The sequence below is a fragment of the Pygocentrus nattereri genome, chromosome 11, assembly GCF_015220715.1.
Source record: "Pygocentrus nattereri isolate fPygNat1 chromosome 11, fPygNat1.pri, whole genome shotgun sequence".
NCBI classification, from domain to species: Eukaryota; Metazoa; Chordata; class Actinopteri; order Characiformes; family Serrasalmidae; genus Pygocentrus; species Pygocentrus nattereri.
The window spans coordinates 39015471-39029800 of NC_051221.1; the positions used below are offsets into that span (position 1 = coordinate 39015471).

Sequence of the window (14330 nt, forward strand, 5' to 3'; positions counted from 1 at the left end):
CGGTATTTGTGTGTCGTAATTGTTTCAAGATCATATTAACATCTGCGTCCATCCACACAAACAAGGTCCACAGTACATGCAGAGTGCTACTGCTGCACTATCGGCAGGAGAAAGGATAGTGAAGCTGCATGACAGCACAGTGGGCAAGGTGAATTCCTCAATGCAAAATTGGCTGAAGATGAAGGATTCATCTTGTGGAGGTTTTTATAGGCGTCTGTTGAAAGTGCATCTGCGTGTCATGTGCCCATTCTTTTGTGGGGGGTGGGGGGGTGGGAGGTTGGGGTCCTGGCTTCCAAACAAATTGTCATAATACAGTACAGCCAAAGAATAACATGTAATTGTAATATATTAATAATATATGATGAAAAATCCGCATCATGCGTGTTGATTTTAATTACGATGAATATTTCCTTAATGATTTAACCACAAATATACATCATCACCACCACCCCAGCTTTTTCCTTCCTGGATATTTCTTAAATTTACTGCCTGCTGCTTAGCAGTACAACAGTATCTTCCTTTTGGTCAGTCGTGTTGGTTGTGGCACAGCACACAGTGTTCACTTCCATGCTGTAATTTGGAGGCGTTATTGACCTTTTGAACACAAGGATGAAGTGTTGTGCTGAGTCATGTGGAGGAAAGAAACAGGAGTGCCAGGCATCAGCAACCACAACAAAGGTATTGTTTTGAGGATTGCTTGACTTGGTCACACTGTCACTTAGAAATCATAACAGGACACACATACTCTCTACAATATGTATGTCTGTCCACCAGGCGTTGGCTATATAAGACATTGTTTTTATGATACATCACAATAAACTCTTCTGATTTTGTCTATTTTTACATATTTGTCAAGAGACAAAAGGCAAGCATTTTTAAATGATCATTCAATTCAACACCAATATCAACACTGTGAAAACAAATTTACCCACCTTGCTGCACCATCTTTAGCAGCAACTGCAGCCAAACATGTCCTATTGCTGGAAATCAATCTTCCACATTGCTGTGGAGGAATTCTGGCCCACTCTTCTTGGTAGAATTGCTTTAATTCAGCCTTTGGAAGGCTTTTGAGCACAAACTGTCTTTTTAAAGACCTGCCGCAGCATCTCAATGAGGTATGACGCTCTTATTGTGGAATGTCGTGTTAGCTTTACACCAGATGTAACAGGACCCAAACGGGCCCCTGTCCTCTTCATGAGTCCACCATCAGGAGAACACTGAACAAGAATGGTGTGCATGGCAGGGTTGCGAGATAAAAGCCGCTGCTTTCCATAAACCCTGTCTGCAGTGTCCTAAAGATTCAATGGACAAGCCAGAAGGCTATTGGAACAATGTGTTCTATGAGACCAACATAGATCTTTTTAGTTTAAATGAGAAGTGCTATTTTTGAAGAAATCATTGATGGAACAATGAACTCTGAATTAGACCAGCAAATTCTAATGGAAAATGTCAGGACATCTGTCTGTGAGCTGAAACTCAAGAGAACGTGGGTCATGCAGCAAGACCCTAAGCACACAAGTTGTTCTATCAAAGAATGGCTAAATTTAATATTTTGGAACGGCCAAGTCAAAGTCCTGACCTTAATCCTATAGAAATCTTGTGGAAGGACCTGAAGCTTCCATGGAAGAAAACCCACCAACATAACAGGCAAAATTATTTTGAATAATATACCAAACCAATGTACCGGAATAATCAACAGTTTAGTGGCAGTTGCTGCACAAGGGGGTCACACCAGATGCTGGTTCACATACCTTTGCCATGCACAGATTTGTAATGTTGGATAGTTTTCTCAATAAATAAATAACCAAGTCCAATATTTTTGTCTTTCTATTATTAGGTGTGGAAATCTGAAGAAATACAGAAAATTCTAAAGGGTTCACAAACCTTGGCACCGCTATATGTTCCTCTTAGTTAACAGTGGTTTTTAACTTTTGACTCTCACACAGATATCGTTTTTTTTCCCAGTGTCTGTCCAATGGTGGAATCATAAACACTGGCCTTATCTGACGAAATCAAGGCTAGCAGTTCCTAAAAGGCTCATCTGCGTTTTTTGTGACTTTTTTTGGGGGGGAATTCGATAGGCTGGTCACTTCTAGGAAGATTTAACACTATTCTAAATCTTCTCCAAGTGAAGATAATGGCTCTCAATGGCTCTCTTCACTGCAATCCCAGCAAAATGGCTTTGTAACCCTTTCCAGACTATCCATCCTTCCATCCATCCATGTCTCCATCCATCCATCCATCCATTTTCTAAGCTGTTTCTCCCTCAGGGTCACGGGGGGGTAGGGGGGAGGGTGCTGGAGCCTATCCCAGCGGTCATCGGGCGGAAGGCAGGATACACCCTGGACAGGTCGCCAGTCCAAGACTAATATATTTCAATTCAATTCAATACCTTTCTTTCTTATTGCTTCAAGAATTTCCTTTGATCAAAGCATAGTGGCAGCACGTTGAGACCTTTCAGTCACAGTTCACACAGCTGGAAAAAAGTTCTATTTATGGGATGTTTACATAAAACAGGACCGGCTGTAATCAAGCCTAGATGTATCTGGTTTAAGAACTGTCAACTAAATTTTGTTAACTAAATTTTTCATGTCACAGAATACTGTCAATACACTGAGAAATCGCATGTCCTGGCCATTTTAAGAGGTCCATCAGAGAGTAACTGACCATGTTTAGTTGGCTTTATCATTTAATTAGCTGTCTGTCCTTCTTGTTTTCTTCCATTTTGATAGCATTTCAGAAATGTGGCACGTTTGTTTGGCTGGTGTATTGTGTCTGTTCTAACTTATCAAACCCCAGGAAAATTATAATGGTGCATATCGTGCATCATGACAAAATGATAAATATATTTTATTTCTGTCATAATGCTTTTATTTTAACTTCCTTAATTGTACTTAAAATAGTTCAAATGCCACTCCGAAGAGGTTCGCCTACCACTCAAGCTGGTACTGCATCTGGTACTCTCTGTCCTCAGACTCGCGGAGCTTGTTGTGGAACTGAAGGAGCTGCTGCCTCATGCGGCTGACCTCTGTGTCCTGGCCCTCTGGAAACAACTCAGCTTTCTCCAGCTCCTGCTGCTGACGCTCCAGCTCTGCTCGAAAACGCTTTGCCTTCTGCAGCAGATTCAGCTCAGACTCCTGACAGCTAAAGGAGCAATGACCCTGTTACATGTCAGCTGAAGTGCGATGTGCTTGCTGAGCTGCTCCATATGGTGTTAAGTAGCCAAACAGTTGAGCTGTTGTATTATGTATTATTATAGTATTATGGCTGCACTACTGTATACTAGTTGTGCTACATACAAGCTAATATATGATTGGCTCATTGGCACATTGGCTCTTACCTTCTCAGAGTGCCATGTAGCAGATTGAAGCTGGCCTTCAGCCTGGCCACTTTAGCCCCGCTGATCTTCCCCATTGAGAAGAGCTAAAAAAAAATCAGAAACAATTTCAAGACATTACAAACATCAAAGCCTCAGATGAATAAATATATTCAGGTTCACTTGGGTTCAGTTCAGACGTGTGGAACACATCCATGTGTTTGCAGCCTCAGGGAGACCAATGCTGCGTACTTTTTAAAAACGCTCTTAAGCACAGGCGAACAGACCTGAGCTTTGAATGTGGTTTATCTGGAAGCTAAAACACAGTTTTTACCCTTAAAATCTCCATGGGTTGTTGGGATTAGCACAACGGGAGAACATCTGTGTTTGTTTCCACAGCAAAAAAACAAACAAAACAATGCAAACTCCACCTCTCAACCTGTTTCAAAGCAATGTAGCATAAGATGCTCTCCAATTTTGAAAATCTTGTGTCCGTGGTGCATGGCACTAAAAGGCTGTTGATGAAAGACAAATCAAAGACCTACAGGTCTGCTGACTGACAGGTAGAGTTTTTGCAGGCCTCACAGTGACGTCACTTAGATCCAGGATACATATGCGCCTGGCACGGACGTGAAGAACCCTACAGAATGAAAAAAAAGCCCAGCTGATGTAAGAAAGAGAAATTTGGGGGCTCAGGCTTTCCACCTATGCAACAGTCCATGACATGAATCAGTATGGTGTCATCTGACTGCAAACTCCTACTTTTTGACAACATTTCTCTCACTAAAGCACAAAAAGTGATTGGAATATCATGTTTGGTGCCAATATTACCATGAGGATAATTAGTAATACCTCTCTCAGCACCCTTTCACATAATATACTTATATTTTTCATCAATATTTGTTTAATAGGCTTTGGGAAGCAGTTGAAACAACATTTTCTTCCAAATTTTCATTTTCTTTCTACTTGGTTCTCATAACCACAGACTCTATGTAGCTATGTGCAGACAATAACCACAGAAAATAACCACATTAAAATTAAGATAAGTGCTTTCATAAAATAAATACACCAAATATACTCTAAAGCCATCACACGCGACAGATATCCGGAGGGTAGTGCTGGTCATGACAGCTTTTCTGTTATCACATTCTGTTTCTCAGTGCTGTTTTGAGGAGATTTCCTAGTAGAAGTAGAACCATGATAAGCCAGAAGTGAGAGTTTACAGCCAGCCCATGTGAGGTTTTAGAGAAAGTCATGAGGCAGCCATGTGGAATACTGGCTTTGAAGTGAGACGTAGATGCTGATGGATCAAATCATGTTTGAATCGCATGCCCCAGCAATGATATAAAATAAAGAAGGGTCTGACATGCAGTAAAAATAGGCAAGGAAAAGACCATACCTCTTGCAGACTTTCAGTATTGAAATATTGAAATGACATAAAAACCAAGATAAATGAGGGAATGAAAAAGGGAGGAATTCTAAAATACATCCTACTTGACTAAACTAACACTGCAATCTAAAGTTTCCTTCATGGTTTTATGAAGAACAGATCAACTGCCTTTACCTTGTTGTATGCTATGGAAGGTTGGAGGAATGGAACAGATGCAGTACCCAAATTTTTATAAACTAATACTAACTATATTAACTATAAACTACTAAAGGTCAGATCCAAGTACTTATGACTGACTCTATGTAGCTATGTGCAGACAATACACCCTTATAGGACTTTATTTATTTATTACACTTTTACTCAATTTTTCACCCAATTTTAGTCATGACCAATTCACACCTGCTATTTGTTTCACAAAGTTGAGATGCTTGCAACTGTTGTGGCTGAGTTTCATGTAAATGGTGTGGTTGGTTAGTGTAGTGGTTAACACCTCTGCCTTCTACACTGTAGACTGGGGTTCAATCCCCACCTGGGCAAACATCCTACACTATACCAATAAGAGTCCTTGGGCAAGACTCCTAACACTACCTTGGCCTCCCTGTGTAAAAATGATCAAATTGTAAGTCGCTCTGGATAAAAGCGTCAGCCAAATGCCGTAAATGTAAATTCCAGGATGCTTTTCATAACTTAAGGGCAACCTTAAGTGTAACTCAAGTTTCATGTAGGTTTCAAGCACCTACAGCAGTGTAAAGTGTCACTGTGTAAAGCCAGCCTAAGGTTGCTGTTTTTTGAAACCTGCATCACGTGAACAGTGCATGTGTTCCATAAGAGGCCTGGTGTTTATATCTATAACAGACTGAGAATGAATTCAGTATGTTACTGCTCTCTCAAGAATGTGTACAAATGGGAACACTGGCATTCTGCTTCGATTTCAACTCAAATACTAGAAATCGACAACATTCAAATAAAAACCCACATGGCTGGCACACTCAGGGAAAGACAATACAGTGAGACACTCTATTACTCATATAATTCCATAGAATAGGGATCAAAAAAAAGGAATTTTTGAAAGCTGTGAGTCACTCTTCCGAGGAAAAGGCTGATTGGTCCAACTAGCTGCCTTGAAGTACTTTCTAGATTGCTGTAGTGCGCACAATTACACAATAGGGATGCCCCACCCACTCTTCCCCTCTCTGCCTCTGCTCTGATATTAATGACGCTGCAAACGCAGCAAGAAACAGTCTGTCTGCTCTCCTCACTCAGCTCGCACTCTGTGGATGGTTGAGATCATGAAGCTGCTCTTAGCATTTGTGTGCGCTCTGCTTGCAGCTGCCCCGCTATGCCTGGAGGCTGCAGTCAGTGGTGCCTCTGATGTGCTGGAGAAGGTATCTGGACCTGAGAGCTGCTCCCAGGTGAAGCTGAAGCCTGCTGGACAGTGCGGAGATGAAGAAGAATGCCCCTACCAGATCACCCTGCCTCCTCTGACCATCCAGCTGCCCAAGCAGTTCCGGCTGCTGGAGAAGACCATGAAAGAGCTCCAGAGCCTGAAGGAGACTGTGAGGCAGCTGAGGAGTGCCTGCATGGAATGCAGTCAGCAAGCTGACCAGAGCTTACCGAAGCACAGCACTGTGGCTCGGTTGAAGGAGGATCAGAGCAGAGGTGACGGCGGCACGAGAGCACCCAAGAACAGCAGCACCAGTAATGATGTAATTCAGGAGATACAGACGAAGATGAACCGTATGTCCATCAGCCTGAAGAACGCACGTGGGCAGATCACCGTCCTGCAGGGACGGCTGGACCTGCTGGATGGCCTCAACCTGAAGAATGTGGAGGAAGTAGTGGACAGCAGGGTGTCCAACATCACGGGAGTGATTGACAAACTCAGTAGCTCCTGCTCAACACAGTGCGCTGCCATGGGTTCTCCACAACGTAAGAGTGCAAGTATATTATTAAGCTAATCACAGATTTGATTAATGCAATCCAGTAAATTAGATTTATAGAATTATTTTCAGGCTGTTGCCCCCCCCATTCATTTCTGTAAATCTGTCATGTTTTATCAAGGATAGTTTTAGAAATTTTACATCAAGGATCTGTCTAAAAAGTGTTAGCAGTCCTTCACTGTATATGACTGCATGATGTAGAAAGGTTCCTACAGAGCTAACACAGAGTATGCAGACAGTTTTATCAGTGAACACACTGCTGGAAGCCCTGCAGATCTATATTGAAATCTTATGTCTGTGAAATTAGCTGGGGAACGCAAACTAGTCATAACAAATTTTATCCTCGCAAAAAGAAGATGGGCTCTAGAGATGGTAACAATTTTCTAGGAATCGCCTGATCCCCTGATGAAATTTAATAAGCCCCACTGAAAAGAGCGAATGGCTTTTTCACCTAATTCTTTCCCACATGTAAAACGCAGATGTTACATTTTCTGAATTCTTTACAGCTGAAGAGCTGCAGGATTTTTCTGCAGTATCTGAGATATGTACAGGCACAGTTACACCTGCTGCAACACAAAAGCTCTGTGAAGTGAAAGTGCTCTATGAATATCAGAAATGTAAAATAAATACTGCATCAGTCCAAGATCATGGGCAAAATACGACAAAATCAGATAATCTCTCATAATTCCAACAATGATGCCAAGAAAGATCCTACTGTGTATTTTATAATGAAGTATTCCAACACAGTCTCAATATACTTACTACAATGACACTGGGTTGGCCACAGTTCAAGCCAAACCTTGAAAAAGTAGAAGATATTGAAGGAATAATGCCACACCTATAACAAAAATGCAGGTAGCAAAACGTTTCTTTGGTGTGATGTCAAGTTCTGGTTCCATAAGGAACCTTTCAGTGGATGTTATTTAAAGAATCATTAATGAGATGTGTGAGATCTGAGAACATTTCAAGTTTAAAGAACTTCCATATCATTTAAAAGTACAGATTTTTTATTTCCACACATTCAGCCCTAAAGAGAAAGCTGGTTACCTCAAAATACCTGTCTAATAGAAGGCAATGGGCCAATTCAGGTACATTCCAAAAGCAGCAGATGGTGAAAAAGGTGGAGAGGACAAAGTCTGATGTTTCCATCTTCTCTAATTTCAGACATCATTGCACCCAGAGACTGCTCAGACTACAGCATTATGAAGCACAGGAAGAATGGTGTCTACAAGGTGATCCCTGATCCCAGGAATGGCACCTTTGAGGTGTTTTGTGACATGGAGTCATACGGTGGAGGATGGACTGTCATACAGCACCGAATGAACGGCAGTGTGAACTTCAACCGCACCTGGGCTGACTACAAGAAGGGCTTTGGGAACGTAGATGGGGAGTTCTGGCTTGGCAATGACCGGATCCACCTGCTCACCAAAGCCAAAGACATGGTGCTACGCGTCGAGCTTCAGGATTTCGAGGGCGTGCGCGAATACGCAAAGTACGACCAGTTCTATGTAGCCAACGAATTCCTCAATTACCGCCTGTCTTTGAGTGGCTATTCCGGGACGGCTGGGGATGCCATGCACTTCGGCAAGCATTTCAACCATGACCAGAAGTTCTTCACCACCCGGGACAAGGACAATGACATGTACCCATCTGGAAACTGTGGCGCTTATTATGGATCAGGCTGGTGGTTTGATGCTTGCATGTCAGCCAACCTTAACGGCAAATACTACAACAAAAAGTACAAAGGGAAGAGAGACGGCATCTTCTGGAGCACATGGCACAACATGACCACCGAGTACTATCTCACCAACTACAGGCAAGCATTCAAAACGGTCACGATGATGATCAGACCAAAGAACTATGCACCCTAAACCAACAAGAGCACTGATACAGAAAGAGACAGTCTGAGAAATTGACACTGGTTTTCCAAACATTTAAGCACCTTATGTGTGGGGGTTCACCAGGACTTCAAAAAACATAACACATACAGAAACAAACTATCTTGATGTGAAGCAAATAAATGCCTTGCATATAAAGCACATCAAATATGAAATCCAGATATAATGTTAATGTCATGACTTCCTTATTCTCAGCATATCTGTCTAATACTGCCATCTAATGTTGCATCAATTCATTACAACACCAAGCCTTGAGAAGTAAGAATGGTTTAAACCCGAGGGAGAAATGTATAGTATTTATTTTTGGATGTTCAATATCTGCACATGTGTAATATAAAAAGAATACAATTCTATGTCTGAAAATGTTTTACATCTAGCAGTGTATTTCTGTATGTGTGTGTGTGTGTGTGTGCAAAATATTTTTATTTTATCAGAAATGAATGATTCCAGTATAAATACTGAAAACGTTTATACTTCCACATTAACAAGACTAACAGGAGCATTTCTTTCACATTTTGATTTCATATGTATTTTTAACCTGGTTTTATGACTATTCATAAACAATTCAAATAAAGGTTTATAAGACCTTTAATAACGCTTTTGTTCAGCTTGAGTTTTTGTACACTGCAAGTCCTGCAAGCCTCAAACTCAGAATCTGATTTAGATTAAAAGACAACAGTCTCCCCACTTTTGTGTTATTGATATTCAGAAAATGCTGTTTGTGTGCTTAATATGGAAATTAAACAAAAAGTTATCAACAAAAAAAAGACAACAGTTTGACAGCTGAAGAAAAATCTTTAGCTTTGTTTACATCTTTATTTCTTGAAAGTAGCAGAATAAGCAACACTTATTGAGCAGAAATGTTGCTAAATTCAGAAACTAAACTGAAAATGTGGATTTCTGAAACACGGGACGCAGACACTGGATAGATATATCTTTAATGTATGATTCAGAACAGCTTTCTTGATGGCTTTCTTGATCTGGTGGCCTGATGGTAGAATCTGAATCTGATGCCAAGAGATGATTACCTGGCAGAATGCATAGTGCCAACAGTAAAGTTTGGTGAAGGAGGGATAATGGTCTGGCTTTTAGAACTGTTACTGGGCCCTTTAGTTCCAGTGAAGGATAATATTAATGCTACAGCATACAAAGGCATTGAACACAATCATAGGCTTCAAACTTAGTTGTAGAGGTCTGTGCATCTCTGTAAGCTGCAAGAATTTGCGTTGGGTGTTTCACAACTCTTCAGAATGACTTCATACAATTTTATTGGTTTACCGTTTTATATATATATATATATATATATATATATATATATATATATAGTGATCTCTCAACTTTATTGAGGCTATTTTTTATTTATTTAGGCTATTTATTAGCATTTCTCTTCAAGCATGCTTTGTCCCACTCCTACATGTACACTACGCTGAAAATTAGTTCCGCGCCGCAAGATATTGTGGTGGGTCCTGTGGGAAACCCGCAGCAGCGCAGATCTCTACTTTGTAGGCCCTTTTCTGTTCCAGCATAACTGTGAAGTGAAGTCCATAATGGTGTGGTTTGATGAGTGTTGCGTGGAGGAACTCCAGCGGCATGCACCTCAACCCCACTGGGCAGCTTTGGTATGAATATGAATGATGATTGTAAGCCAAGTCCTCTTGTCTAACATCAGCGCCTGACATTATAAAATCTTGTAGAAAGCCTCCTGGAAGAGTGGAGGACGCTATCAAAAGGGAGACAATAGGTGATCAACACCATCATGATGCTCGTGTAGGTATGATGGCCAGTTGTCCACATACTTTTATATAACGTATTTTTAACATATTACTTTTTTGTATGGGGACCCATAAATGTGTGATGTACTGATAACTGTACAAACAGGCAAAACTATCATGCTTAGCTAAAAACACTAGTAGCAGTTATGCTGAAGCCTGAAATTTGCCTGTGTTAGATCCTAATGTCAGTGCATACTGATCAATGCACAATCCTGGGTTCATGATGTGACGACCTCTTTTGCGCCCTCTGCTGGCTGGGCTGAACAGTGACGGGTAAGGCCAGGGGGTGGTGTTGGAGCTATACTTGGATACACCTGTGGGCAACTGGGAGAGGAGCTATAAGAATGGCTTGAGGGTTGTATTTAGGTCCACATGTTGAGAGGACATCATGTCCTGTGGTCTCCCTCTCTTTGTGTCCCTTTCTCTCTCTCACCTTTACCTATTGTAGGATTTTGGACCTCCCTGGGAACTGAAAACGCTCGCTATGTCCGGTTTGGAGTCGCCTTTATCCTTAATTTGTTATCACTCATAATCTTTCCCCTAGACAACCTTTCTTAACATTTTTAATACTTAAAGCTTGAATAAAGATACTTATATTTTGTTATAAGTCTGTGGTCCGTCTCCTCTTTATGTTGCGGTCGTAACGATCTGGCCGTGACAATGACTACATCATGACCTGTGGGGTTCAGGCCTATGGTACGCACAAGGCCTTAGGGCTTGCGTCATACAGAGGCCTCAGCTTATGCTTGCGTGTTCATATGGTTAGTTGTAACTCATAGTGACAGCGATACCCGATCAGCAATGTTCTAAAACTATCTGTTGTTTAGGCTCCATGTTCCTGGACGTCATAAACGTCCTTGGGGGCCCTCGTCCACCTAAAGCTCTATTTCATCCAATCCTCTCTCTCTACTGTCTTAACGCATGATCACGCGATGGTCATGCCATTTGTGTGTATATAAACTCTGTGGTCATTTGAGTCCGTCGCCCCCCCCCCGCCTCAAGTGGGCTAGACTCTCAGGAGGACGGAGGACTTCTAGCTATGTTCACAGCTTTGGTATCGAGGTCCAACCCTAGAACCTAAAGCATCATCAAACGGTTCTAACAGTCTGTACTTTTTAATCTGTAGCGGAACCACATGATCAAGTCTATTTGACATCACGTGCATCTCAGAGCAGTTGGTAGTAAGTGTGCTATTGTTTATGCACTGGTTTCTAATGGTCAGTGCTCATTTTTTGGGTTCAAGCTTCCATCACTTGTTAGACTAGTCTCGTAACTCCAGGCACAATACTGCAGACTTTAGACACCAAACACATCTTGTTTGATCAACTATATTTGGAGTAAGAGGACAACTGGGTAAATCCGATTTTTTGCAGGCTTGCTTTATAAACAGAGCATGAAAATTCTAGTTACTTTAGCTAAAATACATTCCTATTTCCTACTTAAATGTTGCTCATTTGGTCTATGGTGCCACTAGGTCTCTCTCTACTTTTCTTGTGTTTAAAGTAACTCTTGAAAGGTGTTTAGCTCATACGGGAGATGTGATGGCAGAAGAGGGCTGTTACCTCCTCCAGGCACTGCAGGGCTGGATTGGCTGAGATTTGGCTTGGACACTGTTCCTCTAAATCAGCCTCTGGGGCTAAAGCACGGATGGGTACCTCCAGCTCGCCAGCGTCCTGCTCCTCATCTCCATCCGGAGAAGCGCTGGTCCCTTCTGGATCACTCATGGTCTACAAACACAAGGGGAGCAGTCATTCACCGTTGGCTAAGCCCTAAATCTTGTGCTTTTTTTTCCGGGAAGCTGTATCTAACATAAACGTTGAATTTCAGTAGGAGGCAAACAGTAATTGAGCATATAAACACAAAATACAAAGTTTAATCAGAAACATCTGCTCTTGTTTCGTATCAGTCAGTGTTGAGGAATGAAACGAACAAACTGACCTGGAACTTTAAACACTGCTTTAAATTTCAGTCAGTAACTAGGCATATAATCAGTCTTCACCACAAACCAGCAGGATGGCTCCAACTCAAAAGGCCTCCATCATAAGCCTTAACATGGTCTTTTGTTTTTGACAGTAACAAACTGAGGCACTCAGTCATGCTGGGGCAAGCCAGTCCGGCTATTCTTGCTTCAGTTTAAGAAAGGCGTTTTTCTCTAACTACAGAAAAGACCTCCAGCCCTGTGTAAAGCTACAGACCATAGTTTAGTAAACGCGAGGGTAATATAGCGTGGCAGAATAAGGCTTACAGACATCGTCCAGTTGCTGATAGGAAAAACAGAAAAAGTGGCTTCCACTCACCGTCTAGAGTCTCTACAAGACTTTTTTTTTCTCTTTGGCGTCTAAAATGTAAGTAACAAGTAAGAGAAACTGGAAAAGCGCCTGTTGGGAGACTGGCTGTAGCTGCGCTGCATAAAGCCGGACTAAATCAGCGAAAGCTTAAATCTCAGTCGCTGTGTTGTTCAGTGTCTCCAGCTGTCTCCATAGCAACCGCTCTATCCATCGCTGTCCACTAGAGGGCGGCCGATCTCCGTCCGCAGAGCCCCAGCGGAGGCCGCGCAGAGAAGGGAATCTGTTTGTCAGACGCTAGGGGGCGCTCCGTTGTAAATTCGAGATTCAAGAAGAAAGAGTTTTATTGTGATGTGCACAGCAGAGCAGGCAGCTGCACTGTACAATGAAGTTCTTACTTTGCTGTTCCTCCATTCACCAAATATAATCTAAGGGATTAAAAAAAAGAAAATATAAGAATAACACTAAAAACAGTAGTAAAAGTAAAAATGTACAGTATGTGCAAAGTTGAAATAAAATTAAAGGTACATGTGCGTATGTGCAAATATGTAGAGCAGCTGTTCATAAAGTGCATCAAGTAATAGATGTAAACAGTAAACAATATTGTTGTGTGCAGGTAACAGATGTAAACAGTAAACAATATTGTTGTGTGCAGGTAACAGATGTAAACAGTAAACAATATTGTGTGCAGTAATAGATGTAAACAGTAAACAATATTGTTGTGTGCAGGTAACAGATGTAAACAGTAAACAATATTGTTTTGTGCAGGTAACAGATGTAAACAGTAAACAATATTGTTGTGTGCTGTAATAGATGTGAACAGTAAACAATATTGTTGTGTACAGTGATAGATCTAAACAGTAAACAATGCTGTTTTGTGCAGGTAACAGATGTAAACAGTGTTGTTCTAACAGCAGCAGTACAGTGTAGGTCAGGTGCAGTAATGTTGGCGCCCTACTGCTCGGAACTCATTTGTTGTAGAAAAAAATAGAAAGTAATTTTTCCTCGTATTTTAGTTAAATACTCCCTAAATTGTAACACATAAAATTTTATGTGTTTGCTACTGAGCTTGAGCACTCGCCATCTGCTATTTTTTAGTGATATTTTTGATACAATAGGCGAAATAAGAAGTGGCCATGCTCTTCTTAATCTGTCTTTGGCCGCAGCACTGCAGCTTCTGTTTAGAATTTAAAATTGTTCTATTTAGCACAAAATTTGGTTCTTCAGTTGCTACAGGTTTCACAGTAGCAGAACCTTTTTTGGTGCTATATAGAATAATTTTCAAGTTTCTTCATAGAACCATATTCAACATATCCAAGACAGAGAATTGTCTATGGACCAAAGCTAATTTTCTGGCATTTTTACCTTTCATGCATTCCAAAAAGAAGAGATTAATAGCAAAACCAACAGTAGACTACAATAGTAAAACATCACATGCTTCAGAGACTATAACATTAAATAATTAACCATGGCATTAACTACTGTCAAGACATAGAACTAGACCAAGATTCAGTAAATTTTGAACTGAGCTTGTAGTGAGCTCAAAGGGTTCCCCAGGGGTCAGCACTAGGCCATTTATTCTCTTAACACCTCAGCCTAGTTAGGCACTATAATCTTCAACAACGTCCATCTCTATAGTCTACAAAGCGCCCGATGAAAGTGTCCTGACCCTACCTACACTTCTACTCCCCTTCTCTGTGAGTGTCTCCACAATCTTGATCATGATCAG

General features: G+C 41.2%; 2 protein-coding genes and 1 long non-coding RNA gene across 3 annotated transcripts in view; 2 read left to right on the forward strand and 1 right to left on the reverse strand.

The window, feature by feature from the left end:
* Window positions 1–3082, forward strand: part of LOC119264255 — a 41272-nt gene extending 38190 nt beyond the window's left edge. Inside the window, exon 3 of the long non-coding RNA XR_005130912.1 lies at window positions 2975–3082. This is a non-coding gene — a long non-coding RNA (uncharacterized LOC119264255). The remainder of the gene's footprint in view (window positions 1–2974) is intronic.
* Window positions 1–12748, reverse strand: part of ccdc146 (coiled-coil domain containing 146) — a 53718-nt gene extending 40970 nt beyond the window's left edge. The window contains exons 1-4 of the mRNA XM_017706424.2: window positions 12614–12748; window positions 11879–12043; window positions 3341–3423; window positions 2935–3144 (exon numbers count right to left, since the gene is read on the reverse strand). Coding sequence (XP_017561913.1) covers window positions 2935–3144; window positions 3341–3423; window positions 11879–12040 — 455 coding nt within the window. The 5' untranslated portion in view covers window positions 12041–12043; window positions 12614–12748. The remainder of the gene's footprint in view (window positions 1–2934; window positions 3145–3340; window positions 3424–11878; window positions 12044–12613) is intronic.
* Window positions 5923–9139, forward strand: fgl2a (fibrinogen-like 2a). The gene is made up of 2 exons (XM_017706428.2): window positions 5923–6635; window positions 7811–9139. Exons 1-2 carry the CDS (start codon window positions 5984–5986, stop codon window positions 8515–8517), a joined length of 1359 nt encoding a protein of 452 aa, XP_017561917.1. The 5' UTR covers window positions 5923–5983; the 3' UTR covers window positions 8518–9139.
* Window positions 12749–14330: the final 1582 nt, after the last annotated feature.

What these genes read in the sequence shown, in the direction of transcription:
- fgl2a (XM_017706428.2), top strand. Translation starts at nt 5,984, where the DNA reads ATGGTTGAGATCATGAAGCTGCTCTTAGCATTTGTGTGCGCTCTGCTT. An exon ending in TGCCATGGGTTCTCCACAAC is followed by an intron (nt 6,636 to 7,810) that starts GTAAGAGTGCAA and finishes CTCTAATTTCAG; the next exon opens with ACATCATTGCACCCAGAGAC.